The sequence below is a fragment of the Mastigoproctus giganteus genome, chromosome 6 (assembly GCF_048544385.1).
Source record: "Mastigoproctus giganteus isolate SK-2022 chromosome 6, ASM4854438v1, whole genome shotgun sequence".
Taxonomy (NCBI): Eukaryota; Metazoa; Arthropoda; class Arachnida; order Uropygi; family Thelyphonidae; genus Mastigoproctus; species Mastigoproctus giganteus.
The window spans coordinates 27,906,118-27,932,071 of NC_143580.1; the positions used below are offsets into that span (position 1 = coordinate 27,906,118).

A 25,954-nucleotide genomic window follows, 5' to 3' on the forward strand; every position below is an offset into this window, starting at 1 on the left:
TAACTGGATAGATCCCATCCACCCCAGGTGCCTTTCTTGTATTTATCTTCAACAATTTCTCCTGTACTTTACTCTCAGTTATTACAAGATTCTCTAGCTTACTGCCAGAGTTGAATACACCTCTGGCATTCCCTTCGCTGAATAACTCCTAATGTGTGAATGTCGATGCAAAATATTCATTTAGTTTGTTAGCTACCTGAGCAAGATCATCAACAGTTGAGCCATCGATATCAAGTGGACCAATCTGATTCATCCCCTTCCTTCTAGAGTTTACATAAGTAAAGAACGCTTTGCTGTTTTTCTTTGCCAAAGATTTCTCGTAATCTGCCTTCGCCTGCCTAGCTTCCTTTGTAACTTGGTTACAGATCAACTTATATCTATCATAGGCTTCTGTGTCACATGTTAATTTATATGTATCCCATGCATTTTTCTTCTCTGTCATAGGTCTCATTAGTTCATCTGACATCCATTTAGGCCTAAACCTTGATCAATATTTCTTAGTTGGTATGTAAAGCCTAGTAGCTTCCAAGATAAGTTCTTTGAATGCTTCCCATTTTGAATTTGCTGTTGGTAACATCATCAGTTGGTCCCACTGTATAGAATTTAAATACTGTCTCAGACCATCATAGTCGCCTTTACGAAAGCAAAAACCCTTCCCTTTACCCCTGATGGTAGTTAACACTTTGTGTAAATCCCATTTCAGCACACTGTGATCACTGCCACCTAGTGGTTCCTTTATCTGCAGATTCTTAATGCATGAGGAATCACTACTGATAATCAAATCAAGAGTATTACTTTTGATTAAAAAATTGTCTGAGACCTCTGTTGTCACCTTTATGAAAGCAAAAGCCCTTCCCCTTTAGCCTTGATGGTAGTCACATCTTTAAGTAATTTCCATGATTAAAATACTCTTGACTTTTGTGGATTTATTGGATGACTGTTTTCTACAGCAACATGTTCAAGAGGCAACCAGAGAGAGTAATACTCTTGATCTGATTATTGGCAGTGATTATTCATGCATTAAGAATTTGCAGTTAAAGGAACCATTGGGTGACAGTGATCACAATGTATTGATGTGGGAATTATGTAAAGATGCGACTACCATCAAGGCTAAAGGGTAGGACTTTTGCTTTCATAAAGGTGACTACAGAGGTCTCAGACAGTTTTTAAATTCTGTACAGTGGGATCAACTGATGATGTCACCAACATTGAATTCTAAATAGGAAGCCTTCTGGGATTTAATTTTGGAGACTACTAGGCTTGTCATTCCAACTAAGAAATACTGTTCAAGATTTAGGCCTAAATGGATGTCAGATGAATTACTGAGGCTTGTGGCAGAGAAGAAGAATGTATTGGATGCATATAAAGTATCAGGTGACACCAAAAGCCTATGGCAGGTATAAACTTGTCTGTAATCAAGTCACAAAGGAGGTTAGGCAAGCAAAGTCAGATTACAAGAAATCTTTGGCAAAGGATGCAAAGAAAAACAGCAAAGAGTTCTTTACTTATGTAAACTCTAGAAGGAAAGGGATGAATCAGATTGGATCACTTAACATATATCGGTTGACTATTGATGATCATGCTCAGGTAGCTGATAAACTGAATGAGTATTTTGCATCTACATTCACACATGAGAAGTTGTTCAATGAGGGGAATGCCAGAAGTTTATCAAACGATAAAAGGGAGCAAAGTGATTTTGTAATAACTGAGAGCAAAGTGGAGGAGAAATTTTTGAAGTTAAACATAAGGAAGGCACCTGGGGTGGATGGGATCTATTCAGTTACATTAAAGGAGGCAGCAAAGGAAGTAAGCAGACTCTTAGCCCTGATTATAAGAGCTTCCTTGGACTCAGGGGAGATCCCCATGGACTGGAGGTGTGCAAATGTATCACCAATTAAAAATGGGGTTTAAAAGGGGACACAAGTAATTACAGGCCTGTTAGTTTAACTTGTGTTCCATGGAAAATAATGGAGTCACTGGTTAAAGAAACATTGCAGAATCATCTAGACAAGACTGCAGTAATAGTTAAGCCACACCAGGGATTTGTTAAAGGGAGTTCTTGTCTGACCGATTTGATTGGATAATATGATGTGGTCACAAAGGAACTGAATGCCAAAAATAATTTTGATATCATATACTTGGATTTCAGGAAACCATTTGATACTGTTGTACATGGAAGACTACTGTACAAATTGGAGAGGTATGGCATTAAAGGTAAGTTGCTACAGTGATGGTTGAGTGGGAGACAACAGAGAGTGGTAATCAATGGACACTGCTCTACGTGGACAAATGTTATTAGTGGAATTCCCCAGGGTTCGGGGTTGGGCCCATTGTTGTTTTGTATATTTATCAATGATATTAATGAAGGTATATCAGGTTTAATGTCCAAGTTTGCAGATGACATAAAAGTTAGCAGGGTTGTTAACGGCAGTAAGGACAGTATGCTACTCCAACTGGATCTAGATAAGTTGGGAGGCGCCTATGTAGCCAGGTGGGCAGGAGTGGCAGTGTGTAACACATGCTTCTTGATTAGACCAGGGTTCGAGCCCATGACCACCAAATGCAGAGGATGCGGAAAGGTCAGGGAATGACCACCACATATCCCCGGAGAAATATGGCCTTAGTTGCTAATGCTCCTAAAAACCAAATAACAACAACAACAGATAAGTTTGGAAAATGGGTTAAGTGGCAACTGAAGTTTAACATTAACAAATGCAAAGTACTGCATATGGTAGCAATAACCGAAGAGAAATGTACCAACTGTGTGGTACTACACTCAGAGAAATGGAAAGTGAAAAAGACCTGGGAGTAATTGTGCAGTCAAATATGGGTTCGCTGAGCAGTGTGGACGGGCTGCCACGGCAGGTCATGGAGTCTTGTCAATGATATATAGGAATTTTCCTAGCAGGGACAGGGCGGTGATTATCCCATTATACAAAGCAATGGCCAGGCCACACCTATATATTACTGTATACAGGTCTGGAGGCCTCATTTTAGGAAGGATGTAGAGTTGCTAGAATGAGTACAAAAAAGGGCAACAAGATTGGTGAGGGGAACAAAGGGGTACTCTTACCAAGAAAGAATAAGTTCTGCAAATTGCAGCGCCTGGAGAGTAGGCAACTGTGAGGTGATCTGATTGAGGTGTATAAGGCCTTGAAAGGGTTGAGCAAGGTGAATGCTGATGAGATTCTTCCTCTTGCTCAAACTAAGAACCTGAGGGAGCACAGTTTCAAACTGAGGAGAGATAGATGTAGAATAGATGTGCAGAAATTTGCCTTTAGCCAGCAGGTAGTCGATTGGTGGAACAGGCTTCCATCTTTCGTTATGGAAGCTAATAGCCTAAATAAATTTAAGGCTGAGCTGGACAGGCATTTGGAACGAATGGAGGGGCAAAATGGGAGGTTTTTTGTTTTTTTTTGGAGATGCTGCATAAGCTTGCTTTCTTGCATCGTTTGCCTCTACTAATGCTAATCTCACTATCATAATACTGTTGCCGTTTATATGACAATTATCTAGTATTACCATCCAATATAAGAACTTATTACCATTACTACTACAATCTTTATTAAAATTTTCATTCCACCACTAACAGCCCTTAAAAGCTATTTGTAGTTAAGGTTTCAAAGGTATGGCTTTCAAAATGTTTCTGGTATCAACATCTTGTAAAGGCATTTCAGATGGAGGAACTGAAAAATTGTTAGAACTTTCTCAACATAGCATAATAATATTATCAAATAATAATGATAACATCAAGTACTTTACTTCAGAGGGCTCTTTTCTTTGGTGAAAAGTACAAATCTTGCATATACACAAAACATAATTAAAATTATATGATAGAGTGATAATCGTAAAAGAACTGATATACACAAAATATATCAGTTCATATTAAAACTCTTGGCTTACTATAAACAAATTACCTTCAAATGGAAGCTGGCAACAACAGGAAGCTTTTTCATAGTTAGCTGCTTAGTGGATTCCTGATAGCTCTGACAACTACTGCATTTTATCTTTGCTGAACTTCCCAAATGTTCTGGGCGGGTGAACCTAAAGAACAAAATTGTAGCTAAAGGAAATCAGAATTTACCAACCAATGTATACCAAGATATAAGACATTCCAGAATCATATATTCAGAGTCAAAATAGGCTATAAACTTAGCAGCACAAATTCAAAATAGCAACACATGGTTAATTTATTAATTTCTAGTTTGAGGATATAAAGCACTGATGAAAAGACATGTGCTTACTGAAATCAGTGTCTCTTCTGCTAGAAGAGACACCGATTTCAAAGAGTGAAAAAATTTGTACTCTTCGATACAATAATAATGTGAAAATCACTAAGTGTGAAATCTTGCAAATCTGTAGAGATATTTTTCATTTTCCATGCCAGTAATTTGGAAACATTCAACATGTGAAATTCAATATCAAATGCCAAACTTAATCATGAAAATTACTTTATTTTCTGAGAAAAGACATTTGGCTTGCATTTATTGTTTCCTGATATTTGTTGTAAAATTTTGCTTTGATACTATTTTGCATTTGATTTATTTCTCATATAACATTTGATATTAACGTTTGCACCACTGAACATCCTTAAGGAACTACCAAAGGAGATGTCTCAGAAGGTTCACCGAATATTCCGTTGTGTTCCTCACTTTATCTTGTAAATTTTTGAATCCTCTGAATGCATGAACCAAGAAGATGAGACATGACTGAATGTTTCCATTCAATTGTTAATGGCTAGTGGGTTTAGTTTCTCTTCATGTATTCATTGTGTATTTACTATCTGCCAGAAACAATGTTTCTGGTGTCAACAACTCATAAAGGCCTTTGTGATGAAGGAACTGAGAAATTGTTAGAACTTTCTGATTCAGAATTTGATTTACTTTGGTCCAATAGTGATGATGATATTATTTTTGATCCCAATGAACAATATATCTGTAGCAGCAATGAAGAAATTGATTACAACCTGAAACTAATGCTGGTGTGGAAAATTAGAGCAAGCAAGGTAAATGATGTTTCATTCAAACATTTTCCCTTTACTGTTTCATACTGTGGATTTCTTTCAAGTAATTCAAGTATTCCAAAACTGAACTTGAATATTTTCAACTATTTTTTTACTGATTCTTTGAATAAAACAAATAATTATGCCAATGAAACTCTTTCAAATAAGTATTTCCTGATTGTTTAAATCAAACTTAGTTTAATTTGAACTTAGATAGAGATTTTGTAGGTTATTACTTAGTATCAGTAAGTGTATCTAATCCACATGTTGGACAAGTTTTTGCAGCTTTCGCGAACGCTGTTTTTAATTATATTTAGCTGTTTTATTGACTTAATTATTATATTAAATTATTTTTTTATAAGTAGCTATAGACCTAGTCAAGGTCCATGGTTTATTTTGAATTTAAATTGCACAATTTTGAAAGTAATTAATACTTAGTGCAAGTTATGAATGGCAAATAGTAGATTTGCCGTTCATAACTTCCCGCCATTGTTATACAATACAATGTATATCCCAAACTAGGTAGTGTAAGGTTTAATGTAAAACTAGATAGCAAAAAAAGTAGCACTGTATTAGAATTCTGTTACCTTAGTATAATACTATCAATTAATCAGTAAAATTTACTAATCTTATTAAATTTCATTGTCAATTAAATTGTACTTTTTTTTTAACTAAATACATATAATGACCTAGATTTAACAAACATAACATTATAAATTAATACATATAACTTGACAGGAGATAAGAAAGTCATACAACGTAACTCAGAGATAACACTCGATACTGAAATACATATATATCGTTCATTGGGATATAAGTTTAGGGTTATATTTTTGTACTGAAATTTTATTTGAAATTGAATCGAAATCATGACTCAGACCAGAGCAGCAAAGCAAAAGGCTCAAGTTAATGGGAGTACTGTGGCTCAGGGGAAAACTTAGAGGACGGTTGTCCTCTGAATCACAGCCTCTTGAAATGCACTGCTTGTTTGATGTTTGTGGAGCAATCAGTAATGGGACATGATATTGCCAAGAGGTCTTTGTGTACACGCGATGTAAGGAGTGTGAGGAAATCAGGCACCAACTCAGTGTTGTTATGGCCCAATACGAGAGCAAGGACAGGGTCGATGCCCTCAAAGGATTTAAATTGGAGGATCCATCAAGCTCTCAGCTGCCTACATCAATGCCAGAGCTTGCACTTGAACATCAAGCAACACAGTGATAAACCCCAAGGCAGAATGTGCTGGTCCCAAAGGAACTAGTTGTTGTCGGTGGCTCTATTGTCAAGGAAATGGGGAACATAATGTGCAAAAAGGATACGTGGAACAGGACCAGTGTATGTCTGCCAAGGGCAAAGGTTGATGATTTTGTAGAGCAGATATCATCTTTTAAGGGCACAAAAGGCGATACTGTTGCACACATTGGCACTAATGATATTAAGAACAGGAGACCGGCGGAATTACTTAAATACAGGTCAATTTTGAAAAAAACCGTGAGTTAGGGTTCAATTTGAAAGTATCTGCAATTCTGCCGAAACATGATAGGAGGGAGTATATGATGAGAGCCATGTTGATCAATTTGGCCCTGGAGAGACTGTGCAAGGCTCAAAGGGTAGAATTTTTTCAGCCTGGTCTGTACTTGTTAACAGGAGAGACTGCTTCTACAGGGATGGGATACACTTAAATAGAAAAGTTGCAAGAATATTTACTGATACTATCGAGACAGTGTTACGTGGGTCAGAAAACTGCTAGCTTAGGGGGATACAAGGACTAATAGATTAACAGTAGCCACTGGCAGAGGTGAAAGTGGTTCTTGCACTGCTTCTACTGGAATGAGCAGCAGCCTGGGAAACAAGGTGCAGGGGATTCCAGAGACTGCTGGGAATGGAATCATTGTGGAATAAGTAAATACATGGGCTGTATTAGGGTAGTTAAGAATAGGAACAGGTGCATGTATACTTGCGTGTACACCAATGCTAGGAGTTTGGTAAATAAATTTAATGAATTTGAGATGTTGGTCAAAACATCAAAGGCAGATATTGTTGGGATAACAGAGATGTGGTGTCACACATCTCTGTTTGGGGAGTACAGTGTGTTGTAGTAGTGACATGTGATGCAAGAAAGCAAGTGTATGAGCTTATGCAGCATCAGCCAAAAACAAAAAAAAATTATAAAACAATCCCCTCTAAAATGTTTGTCCAGTTCCTCCTTAAATTTATTTAACCTATCAACTTCCACAAAGTCAGATGGAAGTTTGTTCCAGCAATTTACCACCCGCTGGCTAAAGGCAACTTTCCACACATCTATTCTACATCTGTCCTTCCCCAATTTCAATTTATGCCCCCTTATGTTCGTAATCTGAACAAGTGGAAGAATCCCATCAGAATTCAGCGTGCTCAACCCATTCAAGGCCTTATACACCTCAATCAGATCTCCTCGCAGGTGCCTAGTCTCCAGCTGCTGCAATTTGCAGAACTTTAGCCTCTCCTGGTAAAAGGATCTCTTCATTCCCCTCCCCCAATCTTGTTGCCCTTCTCCATACACGCTCAAGCAAATCTACATCCTTCCTAAAATGAGGCCTCCAGACCTGCACGCAGTACTCAAGGCATGGCCTGACAATTACCTTATACAGAGGGACAATCACCTCCTTTTCCCTGCTAGCAAAATTCCTTGCTTATATCATTGACAAAACCCCATGACCTGCCCTGGCAAACTGTCTGCATTGCTCAGAAAACTACATATCTGACTGCACAATTACTCCCAGGTCTTTTTCATTTTCTACCACCTTAAGTGTAGTACCACACAGTTGGTACATTTCTCTGGGGTTACTTCTACCCATATGCAGTACAGTAATACCCCGAAGTTACGCGATAGGTGGGTCCGACGAAAATCGCGTAAGTCGAATTCGCGTAAGTCGGGGTACAACTTTGCATATAAATACATATAAATTTTGCTTAATTGGGACCAAGGACTAACAAAAACACTAGTTTAGAAGAAAAATATTAATAAAATTGCTGTTCTTTATACATATTAATACAAAATATGTATTAAAAAAACAAATGACTTACGTTAAAAAGTTATTTCAATGTCGATGGCTTCATAAAATCTAACAAATTCGTCTGACGACACAGCGCGTTCCTTTTTTTCACGCAGAATTTCTTCGTAGCAAGCTAATAATTTTTTTATTCCTTGCTTTGTAGCTATAACGCGTTCTTCGTTGGAGTCTATGTTTTCTAAAATTTTTAAGCCCTTTATAATTGAGATCTTTTCAATTTTCAACCTGTCAAGTTTGCAATTGTCATGTGCTTTTCGCCGTTGCTTCATTTAGGCCTGTAGCACGTGCAATATCACATGGTCTTTCATTTCGCTCAAAGCGTTTCACAATTTCATATTTTTTCTCTATCGACAGAGGCGGACTGGCCATAAGCCTTACCGGGGAAACCCCGGTGGGCCAGTGTGATTTTGGCCATAAACCATAGTATGAGGCCACTATAAATTTTCCCGGGTAAGAATTTTTGACCCAGTCCGCCTCTGTTTATCGATAATTGCTTTTCTTTTTCTCTCTGAATCTGCAGTGTCTTCACCAGGACGCTTCCTTTTCACACCTTTTAATTTTACTAATTTTTAGGGAATAAAGCACAATTACAAAACGAGGAGCACGCTTGATACGCATAAACAAAGCTGCACGCATGTAGCAACTGAATAAACAACACCATAAAGGCAGAGATACACTATTAACACCTCACATTTCTAGGGGTTACTACCATAAAACAATAAAAATCCAGTTGCGTTTCTGCTAGTGAAATCTGTTATAAACTGGTAGTAAACTCGATCTAATTGCATTTGCGATTATACCGATAGCTGGAATTGCGTTGGTTTTTACGTTATTATGGTGAAATGTGTTTCCCCTTCACTGATATAAAAAACATAAAAGCAGCAAAGTTGAATTTTGTTCATCTTTCGCTCTCAATCTCCGCCGTCGCACCGGATATCGATAACATATGAAAAACGACCTTGAAGATAGTGGGCGGCAGCGTTGCCAAACGAAGAAATCAAGAACTGCGTAACTCCGAGTTCGCGTAAGTCGGGGTATTACCGTACTTTGCATTTTTCAATGTTAAACTTCAGTTACCACTTCTCAGCCCTTCTGCCCAAATTTTCTAGATCCTGTTGCAGTAAACACACTGCCATTACTGCCATTAACAACCCTGCCAACCTTTGTATCATCTGAAAACTTCGATACTAAGCCTGATATACCTTCATCAATATCATTGATAAATATACAAATTAACAGTGGACCCAACACCAAACCCTAGGGGACTCCACTAATAACATTAGTCCACGAACAGCAGCACCCATTGATTACCACACTCTGTCTTCTCCCACTCAACCATTCTTTTATCCATTGCAGCAACTTACCCTTAATACCATTCAGCTCCAATTTGTACAGTAGTCTTCCATGCACAACAGTGTCAAAAGCTTTCCTGAAATCCAAGTATATGATATCAAAATTATTTTTTGATTCCAGTTCCTTTGTAACCACATCATAATAACCAATTAAATTTGTCAGAGAAGACTTTCCCTTAACAAACCCATGCTATGTCTGAATTATTGCTGCAGTCTTGTCTAGATGATCCTGCAATGCATCTTTAACCAGTGACTCCATTATTTTACCCGGAACAGAAGTTAAACTAACTGGTCTGTAATTACTCGTGTCATCATGGAGATGTGCAAATGTATCCCCTTCGTGAATTGGGGATACGTTTGCACATCTCCAGTCCATGGGACAACCCCCCCCCCCCCGAATCCAAGGATGCTCTCATAATTATGGCTATGGGTTTGCTTACTTCCTTTGCTGCCTCCTTTAATATAACTGGATAGATCCCATCCATCCCAGGTGCCTTTCTTATGTTTAACTTCGACAGTTTCTCCTCCACTTTGTTCTCAGTTATTACAAAATCATTAAGCACCCCATTTACAATTTGATAACCTTGTGGCATTTTCAAACCTTAATAACTCCACATGTGTGAATGTAGATGCAAAATATTCATTCAGTTTGTTTGCTATCTGAGCAGGATCATCAACAGTCAAACCATTGATATCAAGTGGACCAATCAAATTCATTCCCTTCCTTTTAGAGTTTATGTAAGTAAAGAAATCATTGCTGTTTTTCTTAGCATCCTTTGCCAAAGATTTCTCGTAATCTGCCTTCGCCTGCCTAACCTCGTTTGTGACTTGATTACAGACTAGCTTATATATATCATAGGTTTCTGTGTCGCCTGATAATTTATATGCATCCCATGCATTTTTCTTCTCTGCCACGAGTCTCATTAGTTCATTCGACAACCATTTAGGCCTAAACCTTGAACAATATTTCTTAATAGGTATAAAACGTTTAGTAGCTTCCACTATTAATTCCTTGAATGCTTCCCACTTAGAATTTGCTGTTGGTAACATCATCAGTTGGTCCCACTGTACAGAATTTAAAAACTGTCTGAGACCACTGTAGTCACCTTTACAGAAGCAAAAACCCTTTCCTTTACCCCTTATGGTAATTATATCTTTAAGTAAATCCTACATCAGTACACAGATCAAGAGTATTACCCTCTCTGGTTGCCTCTCGAACATGCTGCTGCAGAAAACAATCATCCAATAAATCCACAAAAGTCTTACAAGTGTGAAAATGACCAACCAATAAGTTCCAGTCTATATCTGGGAAGATAAAATCGCCCATTATAAGACATTCTGATTTACTAGCCCAGTGGCGCACAAACTTATTTCGCTGGCAACCACCTGTATTAAATATAAAATTAATGCGACCCCTCAATGTAAACCCTGAGGTAAGATGACCAGATTTTTTTAGAAGAAAAATGGCATTTTATAAATTATGTAGTAGAAAATTTTATTCGAGTACTGAGAAAGGAATAAAAAGATTGTTTCCTTTTTAATTTATACTTTAAAATAATTGTTTAATATTTTAATTGAATACAGCAATAACAACAAATCATATCCTTATTCTTCAATTAAGATTACAAAACAATAAAAAATGAACAATTACAAAACAAAACAATAAGAAGGACGAGCCTGGATAACTGATAATATTTGTTCCATATTTGGCGCAATGTTTGAAATTACTAATCTCATGGCATCTTCTGGATCAAGTCTGGAATGCCGTTTTGTCATTACAGCTATTAATTTTGAGAAATCAACCTCACTTAAATATGTAGACGCGAAGGGTAGCAATGTTTGTATCACCAATTTCGGTAATTCTGGATAATTGTCTCGAAAAGTATGCCAAAAATTTTCCCAAGTAGTCTTGAAAAGAGCATGTAATGCTTCATCAGACGACAGGTCAATGAGATCTTCCTTTTGTTGAATGGTAATTGAGCAAATAAAATAAATAATTTTGGGACATGAAATATCAAATGCAAAGGGATGGCAGATCCAATACAACTTGTTTTCTGGAGATACAGTAAATCATTTGGAAAAATTCTTAATTAGCATTGTTAGTTGGATTATTTGTTATTGTTATTTTGGTTTTTAGGAGCATTAGCAACTAAGGCCATATTGCTCCGGGGATATGCGGTGGTCATTCCCTGACCTTTCCGCATCCTCCGTATTTGGTGGTGACGGGCTCGAACCCCGGTCTAATCAAGAAGCGTGTGCTACGCACTGCTGCTTCTTCCCACCTGGCTACGGAGGCGCCGTGTTAGTTGGGTGGCAATGATATTCCTAAATTGTAAAATGTCAATATTATAACAAAATTAGAAAAGCATGGGAACATTTCAATTTTAGTATTATTATGCTCAAATTCAGTTTTACAAAGATTAAGCATCCCTTTGAAAGTTTCTATTTTATTACTGAGTATTAATATATTTGTTCCCTAAATTTAAATCATTAAGTTTTTCAAATAGATCAGCAAGGGAACTAAGTTTTCTAGACCATTTTTGATTTGTAAACAATTGAGCAAGGTTCCGATTTTTATCCGATAGATAAACAAAACTTGACGTTTAAGGTCAAAAAGACGTCGCAACACTTTACCACGGGACAACCACCCCACTTTTGTATCTAAAAGAAGCGTTTCATCCAATTTCATTACAAAGAATTGTGAAAAGTCTGCTATTTAAGCTTCTACTGTTTAATAAAGTTGATCACCCTTATCGCATCTTTCAAAGCTTCATGCAAATCAGTTTGCATTTCGTTTGCTACTAATGCTTCCCTATGTACTGTATAATGCAATGATTCAAAACTAGATTTGGAGCAATTTCCTTTACTTTGCCTTTCAAACCTTTATTTTATCCTGTTATTTCAGCCGCACCATCAGTACAAATCGCAAAGCAGTTGTTCCACTTTAGACACTATTTGTTTGAAAGAAAATGTTTATAACATCAAAAATCTCCACCGTCATTCTTCCTTCCTTCCAAAGCTTTCAAAATATAAATTCTCCAAAATATCTTCCTCATAGCAGTATCTGACATATACTATAAGTTGAGCAAGGTTTTAAATATCTGTGAATTCATCTAAACTGTATTGCAAAAATTGGACTTTCTCTCAATCGATTTAATAAACTGAATTTTATGTTGTTCGCTGTGTCTGTGTCTCTGGATAGAATAATGGTATTTAAATCGTTGCTGTACTTTTCTCCATGCATAATTGAAATCAATTTTATTGCAGCAGGGAGAACAAGGGATTCAGCAATAGTATGTGATTTTAATTTTTTTTCCCTATTAAATATGAAACTTCCAACGATGCTCTAAAAGCTTTACAAGGAACTGCAGTGTTTCTTCATTACAGATTTCAGACTTTGTATGGCATTGTAGAGTAGGAGTGTGCTATAGGCCTAATGACTCTGATGAGTATAATAAGGAACTGTACAGGGAAATAGAGTGGGCCAGTAAATCAGAGAGTCTTATAATGGGAGATTTTAATTTCCCAGATATTGACTGGAATTTGCGGGACTGGTTACTCACGCACTAGCAGGGCTTTTGTGGATTTATTGGATGATTGTTTTCTACATCAGCATGTTCGGAAGGAAACTAGAGGGAGTAATACTCTTGATTTGATTATCAGCAGTGATTCTTCATGCATTAAGAATCTGCAGATAAATGAACCACTAGGTGGCAGTGATCACAGTGTGCTGAAGTGGGATTTACTCAAAGAGGTAACTACCATTAGGGGTAAAGGGAAGGGTTATTGCTTCCGTAAAGGCGACTACGATGGACTGAGACAGTATTTAAATTCTATACAGTGGGACCAACTGATGATGTTACCAACAGCAAATTCAAAATGGGAAGCATTCAAAGAACTTATCTTGGAAGCTACTAGGCTTTACATACCAACTAAGAAATATTGTTCAAGGTTTAGGCCAAAATGGATGTCAGATGAACTAATGACACAGAAGCCTATGATAGATACAAGTTGATATGCAACCAAGTTACAAAGGAGGTTAGGCAGGTGAAGGCAGATTACGAGAAATCCTTGGCAAGGGATGCAAAGAAAAACAGCAAAGAGTTCTTTACTTATGTAAACTCTAGAAGGAAGGGGATGAATCAGATTGGTCCACTTGATATTGATGGGTCAACTGTTGATGATCCTGCTCAGGTAGCTAACAAACTAAATGAATATTTTGCATCGACATTCACACATGAGGAGTTATTCAGCGAGGGGAATGCCAGAGGTGTATTCAACTCTAGCAGTAAGCTACAGAATCTTGAAATAACTGGGAGTAAAGTGGAGGAGAAACTGTTGAAGATAAACACAAGAAAGGCACCCGGGGTGGATGGGATCTATCCAGTTATATTAAAGGAGGCAGCAAAGGAAGTAAGCAAACCCTTAGCCATAATTATGAGAGCTTCCTTGGACTCAGGGGAGGTACCCATAGACTGGAAATGTGCAAATGTGACCCCAATTCACAAAGGAGGATCAAAGGCTGACACAAGTAATTATAGACCTGTGAGCTTAACTTCTGTTCCAGGAAAATTAATGGAGGCACTGGTTAAAGAAGCACTGCAGGATCATTTAGACAAGACTTCAGTTATAGCTCAGACACAGCATGGTTTTGTTAAGGGGAAGTCTTGCCTGACCAACTTGATTGGATACTATGATGCAGTCACAAAAGAACTGGATGCAGGGAATAACTTTGATATTATATACTTGGATCTTAGAAAGGCTTTTGATACTGTTGCACATGGAAGACTGCTACACAAATTGGAGCAGTGTGACATTAGAGGCAAATTGCTGCTATGGATAAAGGGGTGGTTGAGGAGGAGAAGACAGAGAGTGGTAATCAATGGACACTGCTCATCGTGGACTAATGTTATTAGTGGAGTCCCTCAGGGCTCAGTGTTGGGTCCATTATTGTTTTCTGTATTTATAAATGATACTGATGATGGTATATCAAGCTTAATGTCCAAGTTTGCAGACGATACAAAGGTTGGCAGGGTTGTCAAGGACACTACTGATACTATGCTGCTGCAACAGGATCTGGAAAGGTTGAGCAGATGGGCTGAGAGGTGGCAAATGAAGTTTAACATTGACAAATGTAAAGTACTACACATGGGAAACAGCAACCCCAGAGCAACGTATCAACTCTGTGGTACTACACTGACAGTGGTAGAGAATGAAAGGGACTTGGGGGTGGTTGTGCAGGCAGATATGAAGTTCTCTGAGCAGTGCAGACGGGCTGCAAGAGTAGCTCATGGAGTATTGTCAATGATATACAGGAATTTTTCCAGCAGGGATAAGGAGGTGATTATTCCATTGTATAAGGCAATGGTCAGGCCACACCTAGAGTACTGTATACAGGTCTGGAGGCCTCATTTCAAGAAGGATGTAGAGCTGCTGGAACAAGTACAGAGAAGGGCAACAAGATTAGTGAATGGAACAAAGGGGTGCTCTTACGAAGAAAGGCTTAAGTTTTGCAAATTACAGTGTCTGGAGACTAGGCACCAGCGAGGTGATCTGATAGAGGTGTATAAAGCCTTGAATGGTTTAAGCATGGTCAATGCTGATGGGATTCTTTCTCAAGCTCAGAAAAATCACCTGAGAGGGCATAAATTCAAATTGAGGAAAGACAGATGTAGGATAGACGTGCGGAAATTTGCCTTCCATCCCTTGTGGTGGAGGTTGATAGCCTAAACAGACTTCCATCCCTTGTGGTGGAGGTTGATAGCCTAAATAAGTTTAAGGCTCAGCTGGACAGGTATTTTGAATGAACAGAGGGGTGAAGTGGAAGTGGTTTTTTATTATTATTTTTTTTTTGGCTGATGCTGCATAAGCTTGCTTTCTTGCATCAAATGCCTCTACTAATGCTAATGCTAATGCTAATTGTAGTCTTTTGAACACGGATTCAGTTTTTTTCATCATCTCTGGATGTTTCGTATGTGTCGTTTTAATTTAATAGGTTTCATGCTTTTGTTAGCCAGTTTTTCGTAACATATTATGCACGCAGGATGTTGTTCATCATCAACAACACTAAGTAAAGTAAAGCTGTACTTCATAAATTCTTCTTGATATTTTCTATTCATTTTCATTATTTTTGATTTGTAATATGATGGCTCTCTACCAGAAATTGGTGGTTGCTGTATGAATCACGCTGAACAGTTGACTACACCTGAAATAACGTTAGTGTCCAAAATTTCCCATGATACATTTCTTACCCTTTCAGTTTCTGATGTATCTGTAGCAACATTATTGTCGTCACTCCTCGACCATTTTGTTCTGATTACCCAATTATCCATGGTAAAATATATAAAAATGTGTACATCTTTTTGTTTTCTTAAAAACAACGATAATATAAAAAGTAGCAGAAGAATGAAAAACACATCCAAGTTGACGTGAAAGCACCGAATTATGAAGCAGAATAAAGCATGCGTGAAACAGACTTGCTATTTACTGCCACCGCATATTCTCTCCTCTGGTCTTCAGGCAATTTCAGAAATTTTTGCTGTAGGAAGCACGAATTAAGAGCTAGAGGGATTACAGTTCAGCAAGTGAGTAGTACTGAGAAGTATTAATACATACTGAGAAGTCACACTACTCAGCTGCTTTCTGTGTGTCCATAGCCAGTGAGCAAATTAAGCCATATTATCCACAAGGCCAATAAGTAAGAAAGTCACCTGCATAACATGTGAAACCACCCTAAAAAATAAAGACTGGCAATAGGGTTCATTCATATCTCAGACTTCGTTCGAGTAGTAAGGTCTCTATATTTACAGCATTGAAAAACTAATTTTAACAACAGGTTTTTTTGTCTTTCATGTACATAAAAACTAATTTTATTTAAAAATTGCCGCGACCCCTTTAATTTATCCCACGACGCCCAGAGGGGTCATGCCCCATAGTTTGCGCACCACTGTACTAGCCCACTCTATTTCTCTGTATTTTTCTTGTTCATTGTGCTCATTCGAGTCATTAGGCCTATAACACACTCCTACTCTTATATTTGCTTTCACAGTGTTTATGTCACACCAAACTGACTCGACAGTGCACTTTTTATCTATATCAACTGGATGCACTTCTTTTGATTTTATGTTTTTATTAATTAACAGCATAACACCTCCTTCCTTCCTATACACATTGTACTCCCCAAATTCCAGTTCTGAATTCCTTATATCTGTGTGACACCACGTCTCTGCTATCCCAACAATATCCACCTTTGATGTCTTCACCAACAGTTCAAATTCATCAAATTTATTTACTATACTTCTAGCACTGATACACATGCAAGTATACATGTAGCTATTCTTATTATTAGTTACCCTAACACATGCCATATACCCACCTGTTTCACGATGACTGCCTGAAACCTCCAAAACCCCTCGTTCCAGGCCGCTGCTTATTCTAATAGAATAAGCAGCGGCCTGGAAGTAGTGGAAGAATCACCTTTACCTCTGTTTGTGGCTACTTTTAACCTTTTAGTCTGTGAATTCCCCCCAAGCTAGCAGTTTTCTGACCCACCTAACACTTCTTCGATAGCATCAGCAAATATTCTTGCACCCTTTCTATTTAAGTGTATCCCATTCCTGTAGAAGCAGTCTCTCCTATTAACAAGCAGAGACCAGGCTGAAAAAAATTCTACCTCTTGAGCCTTGCACATTTCCTCCAGGGACTGTGCAATCCTTCCTATTCTGTGTAAAGGAAGGATACACAGGATAGGAAGGGAGGAAGGGTTATGCTATTGGTTAAGAAACACATAAAATCCAAGGAAGTACAGCCTGTTGAAATGGCTGGACCGTGCAGTGTCGAGTCAGTTTGGTGTGACATAACTAGGAGAGCAAAATCGAGAGTAGGAGTGTGTTACAGGTCTAATGACTCTGATGAGTATAATAAATAACTGTACAGAGAAATAGTGGGCAGTAAATCAGAGAGTCTTATAATGGGGGATTTTAATTTCCCAGATATTGACTGGAATCTGTGGGTTAGCATTAGTAGAGGCATATGATGCAAGAAAGCAAGCTTATGCAGCATCAGCCAAAAAAAAAAAAAAAAAAACCCACTCCCATTTCACCCATCCGTTCGTTCAAAATACCTGTCCAGCTCAGCCTTAAATTTATTTAGGCTATCCACTTCCACAACAAGGGATGGAAGTCTGTTCCACCAACCAACTACCCACTGGCTAAAGGCAAATTTCTGCACATCTATCCTACATCTCTCTTTCCTCAATCTGAATTTATGCCCTCTCAGGTGATTATTCTGATCAAGAGAAAGAGTCCCATCAGCATTGAGCATGCTCAAACCATTCAAGGCTTTATACATCCCTATCAGATCACCTTGCCGGTGCCTAGTCTCCAGACACTGTAATTTGCAAAAACTTAAACCTTTCTTCGTAAGAGCAACCCTTTGTTCCATTCACTAATCTTGTTGCCCTACTCTGTACTCGTTCCAACAGCTGTACATCCTTCTTGAAATGAGGCCTCCAGACCTGTATACAGTACTCACGGTGTAGCCTGACCATTCCCTTATACAAGGGAATAATCACCTCCTTATCCGTCCTAGAAAAATTCCTGTATATCACTGACAAGACACCACAAGCTAATCTTGCAGCCCGACTGCACTGCTCAGAGAACTTCATATCTGCCTGCACAATTATCCCATGTCCTTTCATTCTTTACCACTATCAGTATAATAATACAGAGTTGATACGTTGCTCTGGGGTTGCTGTTTCCTATTATGTAGTACTTTACATTTGTCAATGTTAAACTTCATTTACCACCTCTTAGCCCATCTACTCAACCTTTCCAGATCCTGTTGCAGTAGCATAGCATCAGTAGTGTCCTTAACAACCCTGCCAATGTTTGTATCATCTGCAAACTTGAACATTAAGCTTGATATACCATCATCAATATCATTTATAAATACAGAAAACAATAATGGACCCAACACTGAACCCTGAGGGATTCCAATAATAACATTAGTCCACGATGAGCACTGTTCACTGATTACCACTCTCTGTATTCTCCCCCTCAACCATCCCTTTATCCATAGCAGCAATTTGCCTCCAATGCCACACTGCTCCAATTTGTGCACCAGTCTTCCATGTGCAACAGTATCGAAAGCATTTCTAAGATCCAAATATATAATATCAAAGTTATTCCCTGCATCCAGTTCTTTTGTGACTGCATCATAGTATCCAATCAAATTGGTCAGGCAAGACTTTCCCTTAACAAAACCATGCTGTGTCCGAGCTATAACTGAAGCCTTGTCTAGATCATTCTGCAGTGCTTCTTGAACCAGTGCCTCCATTAATTTTCCTGTAACAGAAGCTAAACTCACAGGTCTATAATTACTTGTGTCAGCCTCTGATCCTTCTTTGTGAATTGGGGTCATATTTGCACATCTCCAGTCTATGGGTACCTACCCAGAGTCCAAGGAAGCTCTCATAATTATGGCTAAGGGTTTGCTTACTTCCTTTGCTGCCTCCTTTAATATAACTGGACAGATCCCATCCACCCCAGGTGCCTTTCTTGTGTTTATTTCAACAGTTTCTCCTCCACTTTACTCTCGGTTATTACACGATTATCTAGCTTCCTGCCAGAGTTGAATATACCTCTGGCATTCCCCTCGCTGAGTAACTGCTCATGTGTGAATGTCGATGCAAAATATTCATTTAGTTTGTTAGCTACCTGAGCAAGATCATCAACAGTTGAGTCATCGATATCAAGTGGACCAATCTGATTCATCCCATTCCTTCTAGAGTTTACATAAGTAATACCCTCTAGAGTCTACATAAGTTTACATAAATAATAAAAAAAAAAAAAAAAAAAAGTCCCGTAGTCATGAATTTTCCAAGGGTGCCAAAAACCTAGCTATGCCTCTGAATGGAGGCACTGGTTAAAGAAGCATGCAGGATCATCTAGACAAGACTTCAGTTATAGCTCGGACACAGCATGGGTTTGTTAAGGGGATGTCTTGTCTGACCAATTTGATTGGATACTATGATGTGTTCACAAAGGAACTGGATGCAAAAAATAATTTTGATATCATATATTTGGATCTTAGAACGGCTTTTGATACTGTTGCACATGGAAGACTGCTGCACAAATTGGAGCAGTGTGGCACTGGAGACAAATTGCTGTTATGGATAAAGGGATGGTTGAGTGGGAGAATACAGAGAGTGGTAATCAATGGACACTGCTCTTCGTGGACTAATGTTATTAGTGGAGTCGCTAATGTTATTAGTGACTCCACTAATTGTCATTTCTGTATATATTAATGATATTGATGATGGTATATCAGGCTTAATGTCCAAGTTTGCAGATCATACAAAGGTTGGCAGGGTTGTTAATGACAATAATGACAGTACGCTGGTGCAATAGGATCTAGAAAAGTTGAGTAGGTGGGCTGAGAGATGGAAATTGAAGTTTAACATTGACAAATATAAAGTACTGCATATGGGAAGCAGAAACCCCAGAGTAACAATCAACTGTGTACTACTACACTGATAGTGGTAGAGAACGAAAAGGACCTGGGGGTAATTGTGCAGGCAGATATGAAGTTTTCTGAGCAGTGCAGACAGTCTGCAAGAGTAGGTCATAGTGTGTTGTCAATGATATACAGGAATTTTTCTAGCAGAGATAAGGAGGTGATTATCCCCTTGTATAAGGCAATGGTCAGACATTGACCATTGCCTTATACAAGGCAATGGTCAATGTGTGACCATTGCCTTGTATAAGTGGGCTACGGATACTGTTTTTGTAGAAGTGGTGCGGTTGGGTCTTTGAACCATGACTCTGTTGCAGAAAAGAGTGTCTCGTCGTCAGGAAGTGAATCCCCCGAAGAAATGATTTGAGAGAAGGAAACAAGAAGTCCGATGGTGCAAGATCGGGTGAGTAGGTTGGATGGGGCAGTATTTCATATCTACAAGTGGCCGCTTGTGTTGTTGCAATTTCAGAAGTGTGAACTGGGGCATTGTCTTGAAGCATTCTCACAACTTTGTACAGCATGCCATGCCTACATGTTTTGATTTTCTCCCATAATTTTGTGAGTAAGTTGGCATAAGAGGCACATGTAATTGTTCTACCTTTCGGCAGGTAATCAGTAATTATTACATAAGCCACACTTTGAGTACTGTATACAGGTCTGGAGGCCTCATTTTAAGAAGGATGTAGAGCTGTTGGAATGAGTGCAAAGAAGAGCAACAAGATCAGTGATTGGAACAAAGGGTTGCTCTTAGAAGAAAGGCTTAAGTTTTGCAAATTGCAGTGTCTGGAGACTAGGCACCTGCGAGGTGATTTGATTGAGGTGTATAAAGCCTTGAATGGTTTGAGCATGCTCAATGCTGATGGGATCCTTTCTCTTGCTCAGAATAATCACCTGAGAGGGCATAAATTCAAATTGAAGAAAGACAGTTGTAGGATAGATGTTTGCCTTTAGCCAGCAGGTGGTTGATTGTTGGAACAAACTTCCATTTGTCGTTGTAGAAGTTGATAGCTTAAATAGATTCAAGGCTGAACTAGACAAGCATTTGGAGTGAGTGGATGGGTGAAATGAGAAGGGCGTTGTTGTTTTTTTTTGCTGATGCTACATAAGCTTGCTTTCTTGCATTACGTGCCTTTACTAATGCTATTCTTCCTGTTGCTCAGATTACAAACCTGAGGGGGCATAAATTCAAATTGAAAAAGGATAGTTGTAGAATAGATGTTTGGAAATTTGCCTTTAGCCAGCAGGTGGTTGATTGCTGAAACAAACTTCCATCTGTTGTTGTTGTGGAAAAAACTTAAATAAATTCAAGGAAGAACTGGAAAAACTTTTAGAGAAAATGGTTGCATGAAATGGGGAGTTTTTTTTTTTTTTTTTTGGCTGATGCTATATAAGCTTGCTTTCTTGCATCATATGCCTCTACTAATGCTAAGGCTGAACTGCAAAGGATTAAGGGGTGGTTGAGTGGTGGGAAAGACAGCGTGGGCACTGCTCTTCTAGGACTAATTGTTATTAGCAGAATTCCCCAGGGTCAGTGCTGGGCCCACTGTTGTTTCCTATATTCATTAATGATATCGATGAAAGCATATTAGGCTTAATGTCTAAGTTTGCAGATTAATAAAGAGTGGCTGGGGCGGGGGGGGGGTTAAATCACAGTAATCAGGGTATGCTACTGAACAAGATCTATATAAAATATGCTGATGGGCTGAAAAATGGAAACTGAAGTTTAATTGCCATTTCTCAGCCTTGACAAATTCAAGTTACTTCATATGGGGGGTGCAGTCCCAGATTAATATACCAACTGTGTGTTATTGCACTCAGGGTAGCGGAGAATGAAAACAACCCGTGGGTAATTGTGTAGTCAGATATGAAGTTCTCTGAGCAGTGGAGATTGGGCTACCAGGACATTTCATGGTGTTTTGTCAATAATATACAATTTTGCCAGTAGGGATACTGCAAAAATTGTCAGAAGGTAATCATCCCAGTGTATAAGGCAATGGTCAGGTGACATCTGAGTAGTGCATATAGGTCTGAATGCCTCATTTCCGGAAGTCTGCACCCTCATTTAGGAAGTCTCGGCACCCATTCCAAACAGATCTTTTTTGCACCCATTCCAAAAAAGATCTTTTTGGAATGAGTGCCGAGAAGAGAAAGCAACAAGGTTAGTGAGAGGAACTTCTTAGCAAGAAAGCCTTCAGTTCTGCAGACTGCAGCACCTGGAGACCAGGTATCTGCAATTAGATCTGATTGCGGTGTTTAAGGCTTTGAATGGATTGAGTAAGCTTAATGCTGATGGAATCCTTCCTCATGCTCAAATTTTTTTATTGGTGGGGGCGCATACATTCAAACAAAAAGAATAATTTGAGGGTAGATGTATGAAAAGTTGCTCTCAGCTAGCAGGTGGTCGATTGTTGGAAGAAACTTCCATCTGGTGCTGTATACGTGTGTAGTTTGAATAAATTCAAATTAAAAGAAGGAAGAACTGGGACAAACTGTTATGAGGCATGGACAGATGACACGGGAAGTGCTGGGGTTTTTTTTTTGGCTGATGCTATATAAGCTTGCTTTCTTGCATCATTTATCACTGTTAATACTAATTCTAATCATATTTCTGTCTACTGTTCAAGCAAAACCAAATTTATCATACACAATCTCACCCTATCGGGTTGCTCAAATATTCCAGTGATATAGTCATTTTATCCACCATTTTGTTTAAAATATATAAGAGATTACCTCATAGATTCATAAGATGTCTTCCACACCATATTCTCCAAATAATATCGATTAAAAATAGTTAAAAACAATTTAAAATTAAATGTATTCCTCACTCTGCTTGTGGATGGACCGACACCCCTGGGATCAAAGCCAAAGGACCCCAACCCTACCCCAGACATATCAATCCCCCCACAAAACTCAGGGTGACTGAAGACATTATGTCATATATGCTACAGTGTAAAAGTAAACCTAAAAGATAAAATTTTGATAATAAATGCAGCAATGAATAAAACCAATTTACATGAATTTTCTCCCTTAAGTGGACTAAACGTTGACACTTGTCTTGATCACAGATTGGAACGAACTGACACAAGGTGTGTGTGTGCCAAAACACTAATAGGAAATTAATTGTTATTGCGCATGCATGCAAATGACCACGAATCAGAAATGAGTACAGTCATCGAATGTTAATGGAATTACTGGTTATCCTCATTTCCAGGATTTCAGCAATTAAATGTTTAGTGTAATTACAAATTTATATATTGGATAATTAAAATCTTGGCTTCATTAAACAGGAATATGTGACCTTCATTTATAGCATGGAAAGCTCATTCCGAAACCGTCGCACGTGATGCCCGGACAGATGTAGCACGTTGCTTAAGTCCCTGATCCAAAGTACACCTGGTCGATCCTACGTACGTGGAATCACACATGCTTAATTTATTTTATACATTAATTTATTTTTAATGATTGTTATAACACACAACTCGCATGTTTGTATTGAACCGTTAATACAGGAGATTTTTGCATAATTTGGTGCATCCGTAAATTAGAGTGACACTAAGATACTTTGCACAGAAACAACATATCTCATTTTTAAAATATTGTACCAAAATTTGCTAAAGTCACTTTTAGTCAGAAAATTCCTGGGATAAATCGACTGTCATTTGCTGTTTCACATAGTATCATTAAATTCGCATTGGAATCATGGTTTGCAGTTAAAATAAATATTTTAGGGAACTGCAACAACTCCGCAACAGGGAAAAGAAATATTTACATCCGAGAGATTGGGTGGTTCTGAAAGCCTCAATAGATTTAAGATGTGAGGCAATGGTAATCGAGATACAAACCAGGCATTTTAACAAATTACAGACATTACAGAGACTTAATCAAACTCCTAGCGGAGACAAGCAATATCTCTACACAAGGAAGTAATGTGTCACGTACAACTTCTTTGCATGGGAATAACATGGGTTTATTAAACCAGAACACCATTCAAAATCATACACACTCCCTACTCACATAAGTGAAGTGCAACGTGCCCGCACATGGTCGGATGCATATATTAATCATGCACAGCCTTCTCCGACTCAAACAATGTGTGATACGTCCACTTACAAACATGTGACAAACCTTTCTTCACATGTTGTTTGAACATCAAGTTTCCCTTTTGGAGAAAGGGTTGAATTATAATTTACCTCCATGTATATCTCCTAAAAAACAGTTGATAGGATTTGGAATTTAGCCTTAGGGATATCCCAAGATTTGGTTTACTTGATTCAACCAAGTCATAAACAGCTCAAACATTCCACAGCTACTGAAGTTAAATAAAAATGAGCCAGTAGCCTTACGAGGTTGTTGCTGTGTTGGAGTTTAACGACACAGGCTGCCAGGGCCATATTATGTCTTTAGTTTAGAATGGTAAACAGTTCTATTTTATTAGGATCATCTCCAAGAATCTGCAATAATGTTAGTGACGACCGTGCATTAGCAGATGATTTAAAGGTGTTATCTGTTTAAAGAACAGATATTTAGAAACTGGGGGCAGTCCACTAACAAATAATGAACAGTCAGTTGTACATAACATGATGTGCATTGAGGAGCACTGTCATTCATTAATAGATACAGATGAGCGAGGTGAATATGCCCAATCCTTAGCTTGCCAGAATTATTTCTTCTCGCTTGCTTTTTTGGAGCTGGAGAGCCACAGCTTTGGGTCTGGTTTTATTTGGTAAAGTTTGTTTGCTGGATAACTTCTCCAGATTAGTGACCAGCTATTGTAACATGCTTTATGGATAATATGTTTGTAATTAGTATATGGACCTTGAAAAGTCTGTAAATGGTAGAGTATGGTTGTTTGGCTAAAGATCTGCTCTCTCATTTCCTCGTAGTGAGATCCCAGAATGCCATGGGAACCAACAGAATGTCACAGTTTGGTTTCTCTCATTACAAGCAATTAACTTAGAATGAATTTGCTTTATTACGGGTTGAGAGGGGTTGGTATTACTACTTATAGTGGAGACAGCACTGAGTGAGTCAGTGTATATTAAAGCAGTCATAATTAAAAGTTCAGTAATGTGATTCAGAACTAAGTTTATGGCATAGAACTCAGCAGTGAAGATACTGCATTCTAGTGGCAATGAGACAGAAGTGGTGAATGAGGGGAAGATTGCCACAGCACCTACTTGGGGGCCTTAGTTTTTGATCCATCTTACAGGCCTGTGAGTTAGAAAGAGAGTGAGTTTCATGTAACTGCGATATAGGAGGAAGACAAGGTGTTCTTTACCCACTGTTCGAAATAGTCATCGCAAGTTGCAGGAATATATGTCCAAGGTGGATCAAATGGTGTCATGTCCTGAAATATATTGCTGATTTCTATATTCAATGATTGAGTCAGTTCTTTAAGTCTGAGTGGAACAGATCTGTTTTCATTGTTTACTATTATAAAATGACTCCCATTCAGTATTGTACAGGCATCTCCAATTAGGGTGAGAAGGAAGACTACGAATTTTTGTGGAATACAGGAGAAGTAATACTTTCCTTCGGAGATGTAACAGAGGTTCGTAGGCTTTGATATAAAGACTATGAACTGGGGAGATTCTGAAAGTCTCTAGAGAAACTCTCAGAGAACTGTGCTGGATCGTGTTTAATTGCTCTGAAGTACGTTTCCTCAAAGTCATACACTGGAGAGCCATAGTCCAAGTGGGACCTGATGACAGTGCTATAAAGATGGATCAAAGTATATCGATCAGCACCCCATAACATGGATGACACGCACTGGAGGATATTCAACTTCTTCAAATAAATGGATCGAAGATAGGTCATGTGTTCTTGAAAGTTTGGTTTTCTATTTAGCACCAAGCCAAGAAAGCAGACAGTGTGAGCAAGAGGAATTGAAAAGTTATTGATCTTTAGCTCAGGATCAGGATAAAGTGACCATAATTTGCCGAAGTGAATAATGGTGAGTTTTTGCTCAGCAAGACGGTATCCATTATGTAAGGTCCAGGATTCTATTCTGGCAAGAGCTGTTGTTATTGTTG

General features: G+C 38.4%; 1 protein-coding gene across 1 annotated transcript in view; it reads right to left on the minus strand.

Moving 5' to 3' along the window:
• Nucleotides 1-25,954, minus strand: part of not (ubiquitin carboxyl-terminal hydrolase nonstop) — a 269,611-nt gene that overhangs the window by 49,197 nt on the left and 194,460 nt on the right. The window contains exon 10 of the mRNA XM_090375042.1: nucleotides 3,918-4,044. Coding sequence (XP_090231168.1) covers nucleotides 3,918-4,044 — 127 coding nt within the window. The remainder of the gene's footprint in view (nucleotides 1-3,917; nucleotides 4,045-25,954) is intronic.